The sequence below is a fragment of the Schistocerca serialis genome, chromosome 3 (genome assembly GCF_023864345.2).
Source record: "Schistocerca serialis cubense isolate TAMUIC-IGC-003099 chromosome 3, iqSchSeri2.2, whole genome shotgun sequence".
NCBI classification, from domain to species: domain Eukaryota; kingdom Metazoa; phylum Arthropoda; class Insecta; order Orthoptera; family Acrididae; genus Schistocerca; species Schistocerca serialis.
Window position 1 is genome coordinate 991,087,569 of NC_064640.1, and position 22,428 is coordinate 991,109,996.

The 22,428-nt window shown below is 41.2% G+C and overlaps 1 protein-coding gene across 3 annotated transcripts in view; it reads left to right on the forward strand.

The window, feature by feature from the left end:
* The first annotated feature begins 3,044 nt into the window (after positions 1 to 3,044).
* Positions 3,045 to 22,428, forward strand: part of LOC126471440 (R3H domain-containing protein 4-like) — a 113,888-nt gene continuing 94,504 nt past the window's right edge. For 2 of the 3 annotated variants that reach the window (XM_050099610.1, XM_050099611.1), the window contains exon 1: positions 3,045 to 3,306. In XM_050099610.1, the coding sequence (XP_049955567.1) occupies positions 3,239 to 3,306 (68 nt within the window). In that variant the 5' untranslated portion in view covers positions 3,045 to 3,238. The remainder of the gene's footprint in view (positions 3,307 to 22,428) is intronic. The other variant, XM_050099609.1, reaches the window with a different exon arrangement.

Below are 22,428 nucleotides of genomic sequence, written 5' to 3' on the forward strand. Positions count from 1 at the left end.
TTATTTACGGATGGATGTCGAAACTTATAATTATCTCTTAAAGCTTGTAACCCCTCATATTATGAGAAAAGAATCTTGTATGAGAAGGGCAACTTCTCCTCATGAACGGCTGGCGGTAACATTAAGATTCCTAGCAACAGGAAGCAGCTACAAGGATTTGGAATTTTGAACTGCAATATCGAAACAAGCGTTGAGTGAAATAATACCCAACACATGTGAAGCTATTTACGCTGTCCTGAAGGATGGGTTCATGGAGGCAAGACAAGTAAATTAAGTCTGTCAGCGAACTGTTTACCGAAAAGAGTTATCCAGACTTAAGAAATCTAGAAGATCTGGTGTAGGAGTAGATCACATATACCAGCCAACTTTATGTTATTTTGATCTGCTTGGCTTTCTTAGTGATCAAGAAACGCCAAGACCAAGCAGGAGTAGAATTGAAGATGAAATTGGAGTGTCAATGTGCGAGGAAATGGAACACGCGGTAATGTAAAACAAAACAGGTTCGCCCTGCAACTCTCTCAGTAAATTTACGTGAGAAAACTGCTTTCGCTTTAGCAGCCACTGTCTACACCATTTTGACCGCTTTCTCTGTTTCCTGCGGTTGGTCTGAATGTTTTGTGCAACACAAGTTGCGAACACAGACCACAACAGAACTTCCTCCATTTCTATATTTCAAAATAACTGATTTAAATTTTTGACGTTTACGGGGAGCGTAGTCGCTTGCCACTGATATTTCATTTCTACACCGACAGATGGCGAGCGAGTAGTAGATTGGGGTTTGTGTCGTGTGAACACTAGACTTGGCCTCTGTTTCTATGTTTCGATACAGTGTATCGATACGTGGAACTGTTTCAGTGTTTCGGTACGGCTGTGGTTCACTGTTTCGAAACAGTGGTGTTTCATTCCGCCCCTGTTTCGGATAACCGCACCAGATTCTATCTCGAGCCAGACACAGAAACTGTATCGTTGTTTCAAAATAAGGCTGTTTCAGTCCACCTGTGCTGGGAACGGACTAATTGTATCGAAACAGTGGTGTTTCATTCCGCTCTGTGTCGGACGAGATTCGGGCTCGGCACAGGTACTGAAACACAACATGCCATTTCATGAAACACTTTCAAGAGTGTCGAAATCTTTTTGACAGGCAACAGAATGAAGCTTAAGATATCCGAAAATAAAGCTTCGTTTCTAGCTGACTGTCCTATTACGAAATGGAGTAACATCTGCTTTATAAACACTAACCAAACAATAAAACAACGCATACTATTCACATTCAAAATAATAAATATGTGAAAATCATTCGATTAAATTACACTTTACTATGACATACGCTTCTCTGGTCATGTACAGCAATCATATTAAGAAACGCAAGTAAGCCTACAACATTTTGAATATAAAAAAAAGCGTAGAGTGACAGTTATTAGACATATACATAAATTTGATGTAGGTATAATTGCAAGCAATCTGTTTGACACATCTCTTATAGTGTAATGGTGAACGGGAAGGGCTGGGAAGCATGGTGAATTTATAGTAACGGTTCGAAACACCTTGAAAGACAAAATTTTTTTCTGTTATATTTTGTTATTTATTCGAATTATTTGGCGTTATTTGTGAGTCTATAGTCACTGTGCCTATTATCCATAATGATTCCCTTTGTGTGCATGGAAATTAGCACAGGATGGGTATATTAGCCATACTAGCGGAATGTGGGAATCCGAGTAGCATATCCGTTGTTTCTGCAGTTCGCACCCACCTCCAGTACCGTTCGTGTTGGTTCTTCTGTCTTCAGCTATGGCTGTCCTCAGCCAATTGAAAAGTATGAAAGTCACACGACAGTGACGACACGAAAGCAGCGCATTTGCTACATGAAATACGAAACTGCCAAGACGCCCAAGTGATAGTTTCATACTTTCCGCGAAATGATTAGTGCTCTCGCACCTCATTTGTGTTTATATGGACATACTTATCCAGAAGACATTCAAGATGATAAAATGTGTAGGTTTATTAGATTACAAAACACAAACTGTTTCACTGTTTCGAAACAGCGTATCGAAACATTACATTGTACTGTTTCATTTGTTTCGAAACAGTTAAGTGTTTCAGTTTGCCCATCTCTAGTAAACACATCACATTTGCAGCGATCTTTTGCACGTACAGACATCTGCGCCGATGTCTGCGCAGACAGATCGTTGCGTGTGGACCGGACTTATTGAAAAACAAACAATAAATTAGAGCGGAACTTTTTGTCTACAAGAATTTTTTCGTCTAATAATATAGGCTACATGCATAAACAAAATGAATACTTCTTGTCTGAATGCTTCTGTTGTTCATTTCCCCCAAGATTGCACTTCACATTCAACTGCACGACACACTACTGAAGCAAGGCTTGTAATGGCAGAAGAGGAGTCAGAGATCCATGCGAATGTCTCGCAGTATTGGATTTCTGGGATATAAATAAATAAATAAAGAAGTGATACGATGAAATGCTGTACATATATACTTGTTAGAGAGCTAGGTGGCACAGTGGTTTGCACATTGGACTCGTCTTCGGGACGACGGTTCAAACCTGCGTCTAGCGATCTCATATTTATTTTTTCCGTGATTTCCCTAAATCGCTCCAAACGAATGCCGGGACCGTTTTTTTTGAAAGGGCACGGCCGATATCCTTCCCCATCCTTGACACAATCCGAGCTTGTACTTCGTCGCTAATAACCTCGATGTCGACGGGGCGTTAAAACCCAATCTTTCTTCCGTTTTATATACCTGTCGTGGTTTTGTGTGTAAATTGAAAACTACAGTATTGTAGTCATCTTGTACTGACGTTTGTAATATGCTTATATGTGTTTCTATAGCTTGTCGTGCCCAATACCAGTTTTTAGTATGATAAAAATAAATAAATAAATAAAATATTACCACTACTTTTCCAACTGAAGCAATGGGCTCTCATACTTCTGGATTCAACTTCGTCTGCAGGTACCAAGATATTTATGGTCATGAACAAAGATTAAAAACTCTGAAAAATATAAACGCTTTTTATTCAACATCCGCTGTTCATGAACTAAGTACATGCATTTTTATTTCTCGAAAACTGAACAATATTAATTGTATATGAAACGACATGAATCTTTGGTGTCAACTGCTCAATAACACCGATGTTGATAAACAGGTTGCAGTAACTTGGATACTCTCCGTTCTGCTAGGAACAGGAACGAGATATACTATTGGTGTTTAGTGGAAGGAAATGGGTGTAATTAAAAAGAACGATAGTAAAGTCAGCATATTTTCACCAACATCGGATGATTCATTGCAGTAAGTTGAATGTTTATATAATTATTTTAAATGATAGTTTGTTGCTATAGAGGTAGAGATCGTCATAGAAGCCACTGGAGTTCAGTTTCGAAGTCGTAATGCAGTATTTACCTTTTTTTTCCTTCCAGGATCGTAGTAGAACTTGAGCGTTCAATCTGTTTTCATTCTCATTTAAATTTACATTGAAACAATTTCTTGGAGCTCAGTTGATTATTATTATACTCAGTGTCAACTGGAGGCCTCTCGGGCCAATACAAATATTGGTGCTCTTTTTATTTCCGTACACGTATAAAAAAAAATCTTTGAAGTACCTACAAAGCTTTCGTTCTATACTATAAAAGATGACACAGTGGGTTCTTTTTCTTTAAAAGAAAAAGGTTACGCGGTGTGTGTGTGTGTGTGTGTGTGTGTGTGTGTGTGTGTGTGTGTGTGTGTGTAGGAACCTAATGCTAGATTAAAATTTAACTTATTTCATGATAACTTGGTGAGTATATTTGAAAACTGTTTCCCTAAGAAAACAATAAAACATGGCTGTAAGTAACCATTTAAAAAGCCAAGGCTTACTAAAGGGATAAAAAATCTTGTAAACAGAACAGGGAAAAGTATCTTATAGCTGGAAGGTGTAATAATCCATAAACAGTCAAACATTTTAAAAACTACTGCATTGTATTAAGAAAAGTTAAAAATCCAGAAGTATGTGCTTTATGTCTGAGATTTGTACCTCTTATAATAAAATTAAAACAGTTTGGAATATTGTTAAAAGGGAAATGACAACTGAGAGCACAGGAAGACCATATTTCTATCACACTCAATGAAGAGTTTATGAAAAGTCAGAAGTAGAAAATATTTTAATAGGCTAACCGTTTTAAGAGTTGTGGAGAAAATGGGATCCAGCCCACCTCTTGTACTGAAATTAGGAAAAAAATAAATTCACTCAAAACTGAAAGTTTGCGTGGAATTCATGGCATTTCCAACAGAGTACTAAAAGCTTGTTCCCAACAGATAAGTAGTAGGCCTATTCTCAGCCAAATATGTAGTAGCTCACTGTAGCTAACTGAAACAGGGCATTTTTTCCAGATATACTGGAGTATGCCACTGTTAAAGCATTGTATAAAAACGGGGGCAGGTCTGATGCCAGCACTGCCCAATCTCAGCTTTAACCAAAATTCTTGAGAAAGTGACGTATTCAAGACTAGCTTCACATATTTGTAAAAATAAAATACAAACAAAATGTTGGTTTTTCAGAAAGGCTTTTCAACAGAAAATGCTAGCTATACTTTCATTGATCAGGTATTAAATGCTCTGAATACCTGAACATATCCCACTGGGATATTTTGCAATCTCTCAAAGGCTTTTGACTGTACGAATCATGAAATTCCTCTGGAGAAGTTAAGTAATGTGGTATGAGTGGGATGGTGCACAAATGGTTTAATTCATATTTAACTGGAAGAGTGCAGAAGGTTGAAATTAACAGTACAGATAGTCTGCAGAAATTGAGTCCTCTAACTGGGGAGGTATCAAGAATGGTGTCCTAAAGAGTTGTCCTGGGTTCCTTATTATTTTATATATATATATATACTTGGCACTCTACATTCATTAAAATGCAAATTTAGTTATTTTTTCTGATGGTACAAGTATAGTAACCCCACTGAACAAACAAACAAGAATTACCTGAGGAAATTGCAAACAATTTATAATCATTCTCTGCAAATGAACTTTCACTTAATTTTGAGAAAACACAGTATATATAGTTATGTACAGTAAAGAGTGTAACACCATTCATAAATATAGATCTTGAACATTGTTGCTAAGGCAGAGTATTCAAAATTTCTGGGTATTTACATTGATGAGAAATTGAATTTGAAGAAACACATTGCTGATCTGCTGGAACGGTTAGGTTCAGCTACTTACGTTATTAGAATTATTGCAGATATAGGTGATAAACATATCAGTAAATTAGCCTATTATGTCTATTTTTGTTCACTGCTGTCGTAAGATATCAAATTTTGGGGTAATTCCTCAATAAGTGAAAAATTATTCATTGCACAAGAGCGTGTAATCAGAATAACAGCTGGAGTCCACTCAAGATCACCTTGCAGACGTTTATGTAAGGAACTCTGGATATTCCTAGTACCTTCGCAATACGTATACTCAGTTATGAAATTAATAACCCATCCCAGTTCAAAAGTAATAGTGAAGTGCATAGCTACAACACTAGAAGAAAGGATGATTGTCAGAACTATTCTGGGTTAAATCTGACTTTGGCACAGAAAGGTGTGAATTATGCTGCCACAAAAAAATCTTTGGTCATTTTCCAAACTAGTGTGTGTGTGTGTGTGTGTGTGTGTGTGTGTGTGTGTGTGTGTGTTTGTACACACTGACATGCTGCACATCACTACGAAAAGTAGTATTCATGATCTACGGAACAAGTATTAATGTAATGTAAACAGAAACGAAATTTATCGCAGTGCAGTAGTGAGAAGTTGCAATCATTTTATGTATTTATTCATTCATTTGTCCTTTGACCATTTGATGTGGTGGTATTGTACAATGCACACATAAGAGAAATAATATAAGCACATACGGAAAATTCTGAGAAAGATCTATGGGCCAGTTCAGAGATAGGGGATCTGGATAAAGAGACCAACAAGGAATTGTACAAACAGGCAGAGACAATTACAGACAATATCAGAAAAAGGACAAAATTCTATGGGCACATTCATAGGATGAATGAAAATAGGCTGACCAAGAAGATTTTTAACATAGTGGTGTCAAATAAGGTGAAAACTAACTGGGTAAAGGAAACCATGGAAGACCTCAAAAATCTAAACATCTCCACAGAAGAAATATCAAACAGAGGAAAATACAGAGCAAAAATCAACAAACAGTAATTCGAAGAAACACCAAAAGAGAAGAAATCAGGAAAGAAGTGGACAGAAGAGAGGAAGAAGAAACACAGTCAATTTATGAGAGGTTTTTGGGAAGAGAAAAGAGAGAGACAGAAAAAAGTGCCATGAATTTGAAATGTACCATATTGTCATTGTGAATATTGTGTTTTAACACTCTCCTTAATGGGGAATTAACGATGATGATGATGATGATGATGATGATGATGATAATAATAATAATATAAGCACATATGGCATTGTCAAAGGAACCATCCCAGCATTCGCCTTAGCAGTTTGGGAGAACTGTGGAGAACCAAGTCAGGCTGGCTGAACAGGACACAAACTTCTCTCCTCCCAAATGCGAGTCCAGTGTGTTAACACTGGAAAGGAAACCACATTTACCTAGTATACAATGAGCTAACATCATGCACAGGAAGTACAATCAGTGAAATAACTAAAACTTGAAACTTTGCTGTATTACACTTCTGAAAAACTGTAAGCAAAATAATACATAATAGAACAACTGCCAATATGATGTCCATCAAAACTAGTCTTACAACAGCTTCCCTTCCATGAAGAGCTGTATTGCAGTGAATCTGAGACAGGAAACCAGCAACAGAAACATTGTTTTTCAGACACATGTAGAGCATAGATGGTACGTCTGTTAACAGATTAAAAAGTACCTGACAATGAGGACCTAGTATTTCTGTAAGCCAATGTGTTCGCTGTAGAAACACTTGTCAAAATAAATGTTTTTAACTCTGCTGTAAGTGTTGTCCTTCTCCAGCCGCTTTACGTGCATTCGCCGTGTGTTATAAAGAATGACACAAAAGTGGTTTACATGTCTTTGGGTGTGAGTTGCTTTTGCTCACTCTACATGGAGGAACTTACTGTTTCCAGTGCTAAAACTATGGTAATCCTTAGTTTGTAGGACTCCAAGATTAGCTCACATCTTGAACACACTTTTGTATATGTATACATAAGATACTTAAAGTCCACATAGTTTTTTATAAAGGGGCTTGCTGTGAGCCCTAGTAGATCTGCATGACAAGATTGAAGTAACCATTTTCCATTGTGTTAAAATTTCATTAATTGACTATTAGTTTCACCCCAAAAAACTATTCCGTAAGCTGCGAGGGACTGTAGGTAACCAAAGTAAGCCATTCTAGCACCTTCTGAGGAGCATACTTTAGAAATGATTTTTCATGTGGTGTTTGAGTCATTTTTATTTCCTTCCATTCACTTTGACTTCTTTTTACTAAACTTCATTGTCATGTGAGTAACCTCTGTGACACACGCTACTTTTTCCGGACTTTAGCCTGCAAATTTTCTAGATCTAAGTGTTCTCATTGTAAGTGCTTACAAAAGACCTCACAAAGAAATGATTGGAGTGTGCTATGCTGATACCAGGATTCTGCTAATCACTGAATATTTCTGTATAGGCTTCAGTTTTCTCATTTTGAGAGCTCTGAAAGATGATCTGCTTTAGTTGTAAAAATAATTCAACAGCCAAGTATTTTTTAATTTAAGACAACTGGTTTCAATGGACATTTGCTGTATCTTAAGGCTTTGAAACTCTTTGTTGTGAAACAGGTTCATTTTATGCTTGACGTCATGCACAAGATGTCAAGTGGGTAAAACTCAGCACATTATGAAAGGTTTATCATTGCTGAAATATTTAATAACATAAAGCACCGTGTGCAAAACGCCATGTCCATATGCATGCTGCTCACAGATGCTTGTTAGATCATGCAAACATGGTACGCAAAAGCAGATCAAAAAATGATGCCTGAAATGTTGTCATTGCAGAGCATAAACAGATCGAAAGGCATCAATATTTTATTATCCAAAGGCCTCTGCAAAATAGCATGAGCTACCATCTTTTAGCTGTTTCTCCAACAACAACAACAACAATGCAATGTGGTTTTCATCACTGGTTGCAAAGAAATCCTACTCAACATATATACCAAACTCCTTTTCATACAGACTTAAACTGATAAAATTCTTGTAATGTTTATATTGGGCAGCAGATCCATCACTGAAGTATTGAATGTGCATGATTTCATCTATGGTTATCCTCAAATATTTAATCAGCGTCATTAGAATGCATGGTGAAGGCAGTCACTGGTTACACGAACACTTACATCCTGTAGTTCTTTACTACCAAAGTAAAGTGCAAAGGGGTGTAATGTAGTGTGGTTTTTCTCCCTGTGAAACTCTTGGACAGCATGTTGAATGACAAAAGAATAGTTCTCAGCAAAAGCCATCAAAATAATCACTGTCTGCAGTATTTTCTTTCAGGTAGATTAGATGTACTTTTTGTTCCAGTTGACCCATAGTAAGGAGATCCTCTGGGCTGTGGAACATGTCAAAAGACCAAAATACACAATAAATATTAACAAAAGAACAGATATGCTAATGTACCTTCCACGGATCCCAAATGACATTGAAAATCATATTTACATTTAAGAGACTATAAACTTGTCACCAATATTTATTCTTTCTATAGATTTTTTAATTATTAGTCCTAATTTGATTAGAATTTTGTTAGGATGAGGTGGTTTGGGTTTGGTTTCTTATTGTTTAGTTATTTATTATCAAAATGTAAAATCTTATAGTGCTGGTATATTAACTGCACTTTCTAAAAATGTTCATTACACTTAGGTGCATAAGATAACTCGTAAGCTGTTGTAACAATGCATCATCAATTAAGAAACATTTTACAGAACTTATTTGCAATGATTATCACATCACTGCACCAAATTTGTGCAGAAGTCAGATTGTGCGCAATATTCACATCGTGTGGTATTATTAACGTATGCGCATCAGTTGGTGCTGCAAAGATAGTTCATCAGTGGGGTAGGAGTTAGACATCAATAAATCCTTTACTCTGTTCTCAAACTGAACTTTACTACTAGTTAAACTTTCTATGGGTGCTGGCATGTTACTAAAAATGTGTATTGCTGAATAGTGGACATATTTCTGAACCAAAGTAAGTGACCTTAAAACTTCGCGAAAGTTATTCTTATTTTCAAAAGACTCTCACAGTTATAGCTTTCGGCCATTAAAGCCTTTGTCAACAACACACACGCACACACGGGCGCACGCGCGCAACTTGCACACATGACCCAGCATCTCCACTATATGGTGAGTAGCAACTTTCCTTCTCATGATATTGTTACATTCCATCCAAGATTTTCCATTGTTTCATTAGTCGTACGCCCAGTATTGCTTCCATGAACTGAGCTGTTGGTCTGAAAAAAAGATGTATTTATAATGACAGTTTTCTTTAAGGAATAAAAACATATTGGGAAGCACTAGTTAGTATCCACAGTTCCTTAACAGCCCTTAGCAGGATGTTCTTAAGTTCGCACAACAAATAATTAATATTGCACATTTTTGGGCTCGGAAAACTTGCTTGGCTTGATGAGTTACCTCAGAAAATAATCCTGTATGACATTATGGTATGAAAGTAAGATACTATGCCAACTTTTTTATTTTTATATCACGTATGTCTGACAATATTTACATAGGAAATAGAGATTCATTTAGGTGCTTCAGCAGTTTTTTGGTCTGTTCCTCCCAGGTGCTCACACATGGACTTTGGTTTGTTTTTAAGTGAAATGGTGGCTTTTCAGACCATGTGTTTTTGGAACCAGTTCCTCACTCTTCTACAGCTGCATGCTGCAACTCTAGTGTATCCCCCTCAGTATGAACCCACAGTGTGTGTTGTATAATTTATTCTGGATCATATTATTTGAAAACATCTACCAAATAAGCTTCCAGCTCAGGTTTCCCAGGACATTATTTATTGATTCCAAGCAGCACACAGTTTTCTTGAATAATTTCTTGTAGTTATCATTCTTGATAGGTGTTGCAGCCAATGTCAGTTTGATAGTGTGATGTATTACATGTACTCAAACTGAGCCTGTACCAGCTACATGATCTGTAAAACACTACTTCAGCCTGGGTTCACAAAATTTTGAGAAGCTCAATTCATTGACATTTTGTTTACTATATGCTGTAAATATTTATTTCAAGTTACAAAGTAGGAGCTGTTTCTGCTTATGAACTTTGTCAGCATTCAACCTTACTGCCATGTAATAACTTTTCCCTGGGCACAGCAGAGAAAATTTATCACCTTCAAAGAACCTGAGGACTTTTGTGCCTGATCTTACATGTAAGCCTTTTCCCCCTCTTAATTTTTGGGTACTACCAAGATGCAAGTCTCCATCTTCAGTTCCTCTACCTGCTTCACCATTCTCACAGAATCACTAAATTGTTTTTCTGTGTGTTCTGTACTCCAGCTGCTTGGAGCCAGGGTTAAAATTTGACTTGAATGATGCACTTAATTTTTAGTTCATTAATTAAAATGTCCATATCCTTAAATTTCTGGCAGTGCTTCACTATTCGTGTTTCCACAGCATCAGTGGAGCTCACACCAGCAGCTACTGCAACAGGCTTGGTGATGATACCTTGTACATCCTGAACTTTGTGCCTTATGTAACCCATTGAATCCCATTTGCCAATTCGTTGAAGCCTTAAAGGCAAATCTCAGAGACACACTCGTGTGGTGTTCACTGTGTAACAAGCTTTAACTTATTCCATATAATCAGTAGACATTAATTCTTACTCATCCAGAAGCTGTAGTTGCTTATGAGCAGATTCTTGTCTACATCTTGGACAAAGCTTGTGGCCAGGCTCGAAAACTGTATAAGTCAACAATTTCAACTTTTTATCATAAGAGACGCCAATTGATACAAACCTTTCTCAACTTTATATTTGTTTTTCCCAAATGGATTACAGCACATATTTTGCAGAAATTGAAATTCTGTCACTAGCAGGACGTTATAGTATGAACAAATTTGGGCACCTTCTGTAGAGTGAAGTTCAGCTACAAGTTTTAAAAGCTCTTTGTCCAACAGTGATAGTTCATTCACTGGCTCAAGCTGACCACAGTAAAATGATGAAGGCTTACTACAGTGCCATCTCATTAAAAAAAAAGGGGGGGGGGAGCATCAGACACTTCTTGGGTTGTCATTTGTGTGGGAAACAAATTAGTTCAGTCACAAACTTTTCGAAGAGCAACACTAGCGAGGAACTGACAGTTCAAAGAAAATATGTATTCCTTCAACAGTCGGGTAAAAATGTTTTGGCGATGTTTTATCATTGTTTTCAAGAATTTAATAATGGTGTAAAAAATGCAATAATTAATTTACAATACCTTTTGGGGCAATTTCCTCCATAAGTAGGCATGGGTCTAAAATTTAGCTGTGTACTGTAATTTCTGAAGATACTCAACAATTTTTTCTGTGTCTTAAGAGAAGTTGTATGAATTTTATTCAGGGATGAATTTTTAAAGTAAGCATGGATTTTCATTTATTTGTTGCTGCTTGCTTGCTCATAACTACACTTGTTTTTATTCAGATAAATGCAGTTTTCACTGGCTTTACTTTCTGTTTCACCGGTTTTACTTACTTTCTGTTCCACTGGTTTTACTTCCTGTTCATTGACTGTCACATTAGAACATGCACATTGTGTATGAAAAGTAATCACTTCGAGCATTTATTTTCAACCATAATCACACATGGGCCGAAAATTAAAATATAGAGCTACTGAAGCTTACAGAATTCTCTTACAGGATATAGTGAAATAAAAAGGATTAAAGACTGAGATTAAGAGTGAGATATGGGCCCCAAAGCTACCCACAGTTTGGCTACCAAAACGTTTTAATGAAATTTGCAGGTGCATATATTTTGAGGAAGGACAGAGGCTGTTATACACAAAGAACAAGATGACAGAATGGCTGTGTGTCATATTACTAATTCCTGGCCAAATCCGTCCATAAAATTGTTACGGCTGGTTAAAGATTGGCTCTCCAAGTCACACAATGAATTTGAAGAATTTCAGCTGTCACCAGTTATATTTAAAAATCTGATCCTTAATATATTCTTATTTACCACAAAAAGTTTTTTTTAAGTATACAAAAGTGTAGGCTTATAAGTTAAGATTACCTGTCAAAGAAGTTATCCAAAGTTGGCACTATTGGCATACATAAAGGTGTTGCGAACTTGGGGCCCCTACCTATGAGAGTCTGTAGAGATTGAACCAATGGAGATATTGAGCCAAAACTTTGTGTGTCCATCCTTGGACGTTGTGGAACTTTTTGATAAAATTTCATGCCATTTGGAAATGGTCGAGTGGGGTCTGCCGGTTCATTTGACAGAGACTGAATCGTATGTAACGACACATTCCGTGTCTGCCCCTTGCGGGTCCGGGGGTTAGAATAGGCCCGAGGTATTCCTGCCTGTCGTAAGAGGCGACTAAAAGGAATCCCTCCCCCTCAAGGGGGTAGTTAGCGCCTGCGTCGGGAGACAGATGATTCCACGACCTATATTTGCGGTCATTTTGGTTTTTCACTTCTTCTCGTTTCTTCCTTCCTTTGGTTGGTTTGTTCTTCTCCATCTCACTGTCTTCCTTACTCTTTCCCTTGCCTTCTTCTCCTTGCCTTCTTCTCCTTGCCTTCTCTGGTCTCCGTCTCGTCGTTTGAGGCAGTCTGTCCTCTTAAGGAGATTCAGTCTTTCCTCGCTGAGCAGGGCGTGACGGCTGTCCATAGGGTCATGAAAAAGGTCAACAATGACCTTGTAGCAGTCTTCCTTCCTCCCTGTGCGTGCCTGAAGGCCGACCCACGTGTTGGCACGCGTAGCCGGTGACGGGGTAACGCGTAATTCCCCGCCCTGGGTAGACAAGTAAGGCACGCACGTACCCCCTGGTAAAGGCCAGGCCCAGGGAGGGGTGATTGCCTGAGCTGATACCTTCTGACCATGCCGATTGGTCCCTCCGTCTGTTTCTTGGGAGGTGTGACGTGAGGTGTAAACATTCACCTAAGGCGGGAGTGCCCTCTGAGAGGGTCCCCACAAGGAAGGAGCGCGCCATCGGAGACGCTGGCAATCATGGGGGATTCCTCTGCAGTGGATTTCTCTTCTTCTTCTTCTCTCTCGACTTCTGCCCACAAACGGAAACTTGACCAGCCACCAGTGACAAAAGTACTACCTCCAGCCCCACAGTTCCTCGTAGTTTCTCGATCTGAGGACGGGAAGGATTTTTCCTTTGTCAACCCTTTCGTTATCCAGAAGGGCGTAGATGCCATAGCCAGATCTGTTAAGCCTTGTACCAGGTTGCGTAATGATACCTTGTTAATAGAAACTGAGAGCGCCTTTCAGGCACAAAAACTGCTTCGGGCCACACTCCTGTACACGTTCCTTGTCTGGGTGGAGGCTCACCGCACTTTGAATTCGTCTCGTGGTGTGGTATATACTAGATCACTCGACGGATTGACTGACGAGGAGATTCAGTCTTTCCTCGCTGAGCAGGGCGTGACGGCTGTCCATAGGGTCATGAAAAAGGTCAACAATGACCTTGTAGCGACCCGGACGCTTTTCTTGACCTTTGATAGTGTTCAACTGCCGTCGCGCATCAAAGCGGGCTACGAGGTTATTTCTGTTCACCCCTATGTCCCGACACCTACGCGCTGCTACCAGTGTCAGCGTTTTAATCACACTCGCCAGTCTTGTTCCAATGCGGCTAAATGTGTCACTTGTGGCAGGGATACCCATGAGGGTGACTGTCCACCTCTGTCTCCTCGTTGTGTGAACTGTCAGGGTGACCATGCAGCGTCCTCCCGCGACTGTCCCATCTACAAGAGAGAACGCTGTAGCCAAGAAATTTGGGTCAAAGAGAAAGTGTCCACCACGGCTGCTCGCAAGCTAGTTGCTAGTAGGAAGCCCACGCTGCTCCCAGTGGGGAAATACAGTACTGTTCTCGCCTCTCCTCGAACTACCAGGGAGGTGGCGACACAGACATGCGATCTGACCTTCAGCACCACGGTCGTCCGTTCGGCCAGTGCTAAGATCGCGCGGTCGACGTCTCCTCTTCCTCCCGTCACCCCTCAGACACAAGCACCTTCATCAGCTTCTGCCAAGATGAAGACCCAGAAGTCAGATGCATGGGCCTTCAAGAAGGAACCATCCCGTGCAGACTTCCTACGTACCTCAAACTCCCAGCCATCGACCAGTACTTCCACAAAACGACCTTCCAAGAAGGCTCATAGGAAGCACAGTTCTCCTTCTCCGCCACGGCGCAGTTCTTCTCCTGCGCCACCCAGCGGTTGCCGCCCCAGGCCGTCATCTGTTTCGCCTGGTTGCACCGCTGGTAGCCGAACATCTGGCTGTTCACCTGCAGAGGAAGCTCACCCTCCCGGCCATCTTAACAAGATGGGTGATGAACCTATAGAACCAATGGACGATGACTGTCCGCCTACTGATAGCGGCGGCAGTGCTCACTCGAAGCCAGGCCCTCAGCGGCCTTCGAGGTGACCCCTTCTTTCATCTTCCTTTTCTTCTCACGATGGCACTTATTCACTGGAATATTCGCAGCATTCGCTCCAACCGAGAGGACTTGAAGTTGCTGCTCCGCTTGCACCGTCTGCTCGTCGTAGCCCTCCAGGAAGCGAAGCTACGCCCATGCGATCAAATTGCCTTGGCACACTACACCTCTGTGCGTTTAGACCTACCCCCTGTGGTAGGTATTCCGGCTCATGGAGGGGTTATGTTGCTGGTCCGGGATGATATTTACTATGATCCCATCACATTGCACACCGGCCTGCAGGCAGTTGCCATACGAATTACTCTCCCCACTTTCACATTTTCCATTTGTACCGTTTACACTCCATCGTCGTCTGCCGTTACTAGAGCAGACATGATGCAAATTATTGCTCAGCTACCAGCACCATTTTTGTTAACTGGAGACTTCAATGCCCACCATCCCCTTTGGGGCTCTCCAGCATCCTGCCCGAGGGGCTCCCTGTTAGCAGACCTTTTCAACCAGCTTAATCTTGTCTGCCTCAATACTGGCGCCCTACTTTTCTTTTGGACACATCTCACACCTATTCCCATTTAGACCTCTCTATATTTACTACCCAACTTGCACGCCAGTTTGAGTGGTATGCACTTTCTGATACATATTCGAGCGACCACTTCCCGTGTGTTATCCATCTCCTGCATCATACCCCCTCTCCGTGCTCAACTAGTTAGAACATCTCCAAAGCAGACTGGGGGCTCTTCTCTTCCAGGGCGCTCTTTCAGGATCAAACCTTCACAAGCTGCGATAGTCAGGTCGCACACCTCATGGAAGTCATTCTCACTGCTTCTGAATATTCCATCCCTCACACTACTTCTTCTCCACGTCGCGTACCGGTCCCCTGGTGGACCGCAGCATGTAGAGACGCTTTACGTGCTCGTCGACGTGCTTTACGCACCTTTAAACGACACCCTACAGTGGCGAATTGTATCAGTTATAAACGATTACGTGCGCAGTGTCGTCGTATTATTAAAGAAAGCAAGAAAGCCAGCTGGGCTGCTTTCACAAGCACCTTCAACAGTTTTACTCCTTCTTTTGTTGTCTGGGGTAGCCTGCTCCGGCTATCTGGCACTAAGGTCCACTCACCAGTTTCTGGCTTGACGGTCGCGAATGACGTCCTTGTGGCCCCTGAGGATGTCTCCAATGCCTTTGGCCGCTTTTTCGCAGAGGTTTCGAGCTCCGCTCATTACCACCCTGCCTTCCTCCCCCGAAAACAGGCAGAGGAGGCTAGGCCACCTAACTTCCACTCCTCGAATCGTGAAAGTTATAATGCCCCATTCACCATGCAGGAACTCGAAAACGCACTTGCCCGGTCGTGGTCCTCCGTTCCAGGGCCTTGATTCTATTCCTATTCAGATGCTGAAGAACCTTTCTCCTGCGGGTAAAGGTTTCCTTCTTCGTACTTATAATCGCATCTGGATTGAGGGACATGTTCCCGCCTGCTGGTGCGAGTCTATTGTTGTACCGATTCCTAAGCCGGGGAAGGACAAGCACTTGCCTTCCAGTTATCGACCCATCTCGCTTACCAGCTGTGTCTGTAAGGTGATGGAGCGAATAGATAACTTTTGTTTGGTTTGGCTGCTCGAATCTCGACGCCTACTTACCAATGTACAATGTGGATTTCGTAGGCGCCGCTCTGCTGTTGACCATCTGGTTACCTTGTCAATCTTCATTATGAATAACTTCTTGCGGAAGCGCCCGACCGTGGCTGTGTTCTTTGATTTGGAGAAGGCTTACGACACCTGTTGGAAGGTGGGCATTCTCCGCACCATGCATACATGGGGCCTTCGCGGTCGCCTCCCTCTTTTTATTCGTTCCTTTTTAATGGATCGACAGTTCAGGGTACGTGTGGGTTCTGTCCTGTCAGACACCTTTCGCCAGGAGAATGGAGTGCCACAGGGCTCAGTTTTGAGCGTCGCTCTCTTCGCCATAGCGATCAATCCAATAATGGATTGCCTCCCAGCTGATGTATCAGGCTCCCTTTTCGTGGACGATTTTACCATCTATTGCAGCGCGCAGCGTACATGTTTCCTGGAGTGCTGTCTTCAGCGTTCTCTTGACCGTCTTTACTCCTGGAGTGTCGCCAATGGCTTCCGTTTTTCTGCCGAGAAGACGGTCTGTATTAACTTCTGGCGCTACAAAGAGTTTCTCCCACCGTCCTTACGACTCGGTCCCGTTGCTCTCCCATTTGTGGAGACAACAAAATTTTTAGGTCTTACATTTGACAGGAAACTTAGCTGGTCTCCACATGTGTCATATTTGGCTGCCCGTTGTACCCGCTCTCTATATGTCCTCCGTGTTCTCAGTGGTATGTCGTGGGGAGCGGATCGAATCGTCCTACTTCGCCTATATTGGTCGATCGTCCACCCCAAGCTGGATTATGGGAGCTTCGTGTACTCCTCTGCACGGCCTTCCATCTTACGCTGCCTCAACTCCATACAACATCGGGGTTTACGTCTTGCGATTGGAGCGCTTTGTACTAGTCCCGTTGAGAGTCTTCATGCTGATGCCGGTGAATTGCCACTCACCTACCGGCGCGATATACTGCTTTGTCGGTATGACTGTCGGCTACTGTCAATGCCCGACCACCCGTCTTATCGTTCCTTTTTTGACGACTCTCTCGACCGTCAATACGGGTTGTATGTCTCTGCCCTGCTACCCCCTGGAGTTCGCTTTCGTCGCCTCCTTCAACACCTTGATTTTTCACTTCCTGCAGCCTTTCGAGTGGGCGAGAGCCAAACGCCACCTTGGCTCCAGGCTCAGGTTCGCGTTCACCTTGACCTCAGCTCGCTCCCAAAGGAGGTTACCCCAGGTTTGGTATACCACTCCCGTTTTATCAAACTTCGTTCAAAGTTAACATTCATTTATACAGATGGCTCTAAGACCAATGACGGGGTCGGGTGTTCTTTTATTGTCGGGGCACAAAGTTTCAAATACCGGCTCCATGGCCATTGTTCGGTCTTCACAGCTGAGCTCTTTGCCCTCTACCAGGCTGTTCTTTACATCTGCCACCACCGACATTCTGCTTATGTCATCTGCTCTGATTCCCTGAGCGCCATCCAGAGCCTCAGTGATCCGTATCCGGTTCACCCTTTCGTGCACTGGATCCAACGCTCTCTTCAGCAGCTGTTGGTCGACGGTTCTCTGGTTAGCTTTATGTGGGTTCCTGGCCATGTCGGTATTCCTGGGAACGAAGCTGCAGATGCTGCGGCCAAGGCTGCGGTCCTCCAGCCTCGGACAGCTTCTTGTTGTGTCCCATCATCAGATTGTAGCAGGGTCATTTGTCGGTGCATTTTATCGCTGTGGCATGCCGATTGGGCTGCACTTACGGACAACAAGCTTCGGGCCTTGAAACCTCTTCCCGCGGCTTGGACGTCCTCCTCACGCCCTTCTCGGCGGGAGGAGGTCGTTTTAGCCCGGTTACGAATTGGACACTGCTGGTTCAGCCATCGCCATCTGCTGACGGCTGCACCGGCGCCGTTCTGCCCATGTGGGCAATTGCTGACAGTCCGCCACATTTTAACGTCCTGTCCGGATTTTAATACACTGCGTCTTAATCTTGGCCTGCCATGTACTCTAGATGCCATTTTAGTGGATGACCCAGGAGCAGCTGCTCGCGTTCTTCGTTTTATCAACTTGACAAACTTCTCTAAGGACATTTGATTATGCTGTTTTTTTAATCCTATGCCTGTCAATCTGTCTTTTATCGTGTTTTCCCTTTTAGTTGCTGTTTTAAACTTGTGCCTCGCGGTGCATTCCTAACGTAGTCTGGGCGCTAATGACCATTGAAGTTGTGTGCCCAAAAAAAAAAAAAAAAAAAAAAAAAAACATTTTGTGTCTGAGTAGCTTCAGCTTAGGTCTGTGGAACATCAGAGACTCAATAAAACTATTCAGTAACTAGTGTATATGCACAGACTGTTCATCTAGGTTTCTCTTCTATACTAATCTGCAAAAAATAACGTTTGTGCAGAAACAAAATTTCAGCATTTGTGTACTGCTGTAAAAACATAGATTTGGTGAGAGTAATGAGTTCTCTCTAAACATAACAACATTTGTTTAAAAAATGAACCTGTTTTAGATTGATGCAGGTACACTTGTTAGTTGATGGAGGGTTGGAGTAGAAATCCTTCTGCCATAGATAAATGAGCCTGCTAACAATGGACTGTGAGTCACTGTTATGTATCACTTAAGCCGTCGGCACACGGACCGTGCTGTCGAACGTTAACGTTGAGCGTGCGAAGTTCAGCGTGCTGCTGAACGCTCAGGAACGATGCTACTTGTGCATACGGTACGTGGGCCCCAACGTGGTGTACGCGATCGCAATGCACTCCAGCGGCAGTTGTTTCTAGTAGTTCGTAAATCACACTATTTACTCAACGGGCGTGCGTAAAATTCCCACGTTAGCTCTATTAAAACGCACATTTTCTCCATCGTCCACGAAAAGGAAAGTACCATGTCCAATCAATAAGGACACAGGCTTATAACAGTTCCATTACAAACAGCGGGGTACAAGTTGGAATACTTCTCTGCATACGATAAACATTATTTCATCATTCCCACATTTTAGTAAAACTCCAGGTTCAGGCTTACTTGATCACTGTTCCTACCCAGTAGCAGAATCCTTGCAACATGTGAATTATGAAGCGTAAAAGAAAAAGGAACAAAATAACTTTATACAAGTAGCGCAAGCTGTCCTGTAGATTAAGCCAATCGAACAAAGTCACCCCTCAAAAAAAGGTGAACTTATATTTACATAACATCAAATATTATAGCGTATAATTATATTAAAGTATCAGAACCTAATAATGCGAATGTTAGGAAAAAAAATTTTTGTAGTGTTAAGACGCGAACCACTGCCCCAACAAAAAGAGCTTCTTAGACAGAGACGCTAACCATTACGCTAAACCCCTAATACATGTGGTGCACTTAATCATATTGTATTACAGCTTGCTAAAACCGTTAATCGTAGATAATTATGTTACTAATTGAAATTTAATTATAACATATTGTACCAAGAACAATGCGTTTTTGGTGGATCTTCAGTGTGTCGCTGCCTTCAAATAGCCTACTCTTATAATACGCAGGTTACAATAATTCTTTTGCCACGAATACGATGTTCCTCACAATTTTATTGGAACGAATCACACAACTAACAACGGGTTTTTCAGTGATTCTCAATTTGCTGGTGCTCAGAAACGGCATATATACATATAGGTTTGAAATGAACGCCAATATGGCGCCTCAAAACTCTGTACTGATGGGAGACGGCGTGCGTGTGACGTAGTGGCGCTGTGCCATCTCATTGGTCAACGCTCAGACGCACGCTCAGAATATCTGACATGCCAGATATTGCTCTGCACGTTCGAAAAGACTCCCGAACGTGCTATTCCACGCTATGACGTCAGAAACTCGGCACGCTCAACGCTCAACGTTCAGATGCACAGTCCGTGTGCCGACGGCTTTAGTCTCGACTGCAGAGGCAGATAGGAGGCTCCATATTGGCAGTTACTGAAGTACACTCAGAGTTGAACATACTTAATCCTAAATATATAGATGACAAAAACTGGATGCAAATTTTAATGGCACAAACATCATATTAATTCTACACTACATAAAAAGTCCGCATAAAAACTGGATAGTAAATACTTTGTGTTGTGCACATGCACACCCCAAACCTCTTGAAGAAAACAATTATGTATCTATAAATCCTTAAAACTGCATTGCAATAACTATTGATAACACAATAAAAAATAGGGACTTTGGTATCAGTCATGAATTTCATGTCAGGAATTTAAAAAAAAGTCCACATTGCACATACTCTTGCTTCGGCTCTAATACAACAAATTACTGGAATGAAGTACTATTGATAACTACAATTGGACAAAAGAATGTAAGTACCCACATAATATGAAGTAGTCACATTTGGCGCCTTAAAGAGCTCAAATTTGAAGATGCAGTCACCGCTGGGGTAATGTCTGTGCCATTGAATGCAAGCAATTCTTAAGTGTCTTTCCTTCCACTGTGGCCATAAGACTCGCTGGAAACAAAGACAATGAGCACACATACCATTGCAGACCCTCCACCATTCCTCGCAATTCGAAGAAGATTGACTCTGTTGTACACATCCCTCAATACTCCTTGTCTGTTAACACATCCTGCTGTAGGTGTCTGCGTAAAAGCAGGATCATTGAGAAACTGCATTTTTTTTCCCATTGCTTGGTGGGCCAGATACTGTGCTTCTTGCTAAAGCCTCTTGTTCTCATTCATTTAGGTCACAAGAGCCTTGGCAGTAGCAGCTTTACAATGTTTGTAGCTGCACAATTTTTAGTTGATGCCATAGGGTCACATTTAGTTTAGCAATCATTGTAGAAACAAAACTGATCTCGCTGAAGGTAGCAGTTGTTACTTCCAGCTGTGTTTATCAGTAAATTTTGTTTTTGTTTTAGGATTGTGGTGAGCAGATTTCCTGTGAATCCTATACACTGGCATGACATGAAGTACTCATCTGTTGCCACAGATTTGATTGATTTTATTTATTTTTCTCAAGTTCCAAGAGATTGTGTGAGCCAAAACAACTCAGTCATGGATGGAGTCCCTACATACTACACAGAATGATGACATAAAATTACGAAAATTGAAGATTTGTAACAGTATGTAAAGATGAATAACACATCAAAATGGCTCACATGCCACATCATTATTACGGTACGGGACAAAACCAACATCCGGTATTGGTAGGTTCAGCTGACCATTAGGAAGTGTAATCTAGGTGCAGATAATTTTCTTCTTGAGTGTTTATTAAGTGAATGCTGCAGTTCCTTCTGATTATGTACATTATTAACCACAAATCTCATGTGGGGATACATGTACAGGGAGGGCAGTCAGAATTCCAAGGTGCTTGAACAGCTGACCATCCTTTCCTGGGCTAATGACCATTCATAATGCAGATTTGCCAGAAAATATTACACTGTTGGAAATGATAGAGTGAAAGTAAGTAAAGTGTATAAGTTTCCACATTTCAGTCACAGTGACAGTATAGATTTTTTTTTTTTTTTCCTACAGGTGCAAGCAGTGAGCTTGTAGACAAGATCCTGAATGTGATTCATACATGTGATGCACCTCAGTAGGATGTCTGTAGGGTCTAAGACAGCACTGGTAAATTGAATCAGCACGTGCTTACTTTGTGCTTTTCACTTGAAATATTCAGTACATAAACCAAACTTATTAACCTTTTATGTGAAAATCAAATGTTGCATGATGATTGACTAGTCAAAAATCATCCCATCTGCTAATTTTTGGATAGGTGTGTTTACTAATTGAAGTGTTCACCAGACCTTCATGAGATCCTGATAGTCTTCACAAACTTGGTGAATCGTGCACGATGACCCCATTTCTAATGACGAATCATTACTTTGTTTCATTCCCTCATGGCAGTCTCTCCATAGATAGCATAGAGGTTTAGGGGCATCCACCACTTCTCTAGTTTTTTCCACCATTTGTCGCTCAACCTTTTTTCCCCCACACAAGAACAATGAAATTTCTTAGAAAACCTACATTATTCAATGAACGTGTGGTAGCAGCAATTGAAAATTGTTCCAGACCAAAACTGGAACCCAGATATCCTGTTTATCATAAGCAATCATTGTAACCATTAGGCTATCTGACTGCACCAAATGTGTGACAGACAGCAAAGTTGAATTTGGAAACAAAATGGAACAGTTTCTTCTTGAAAACTTTCTATTTTGTAGAAAGTATTTCTATTTTTGTAATTTGTAAAAGGCATAGATAGAAATTACTCACAGGTATATTAAAAAAG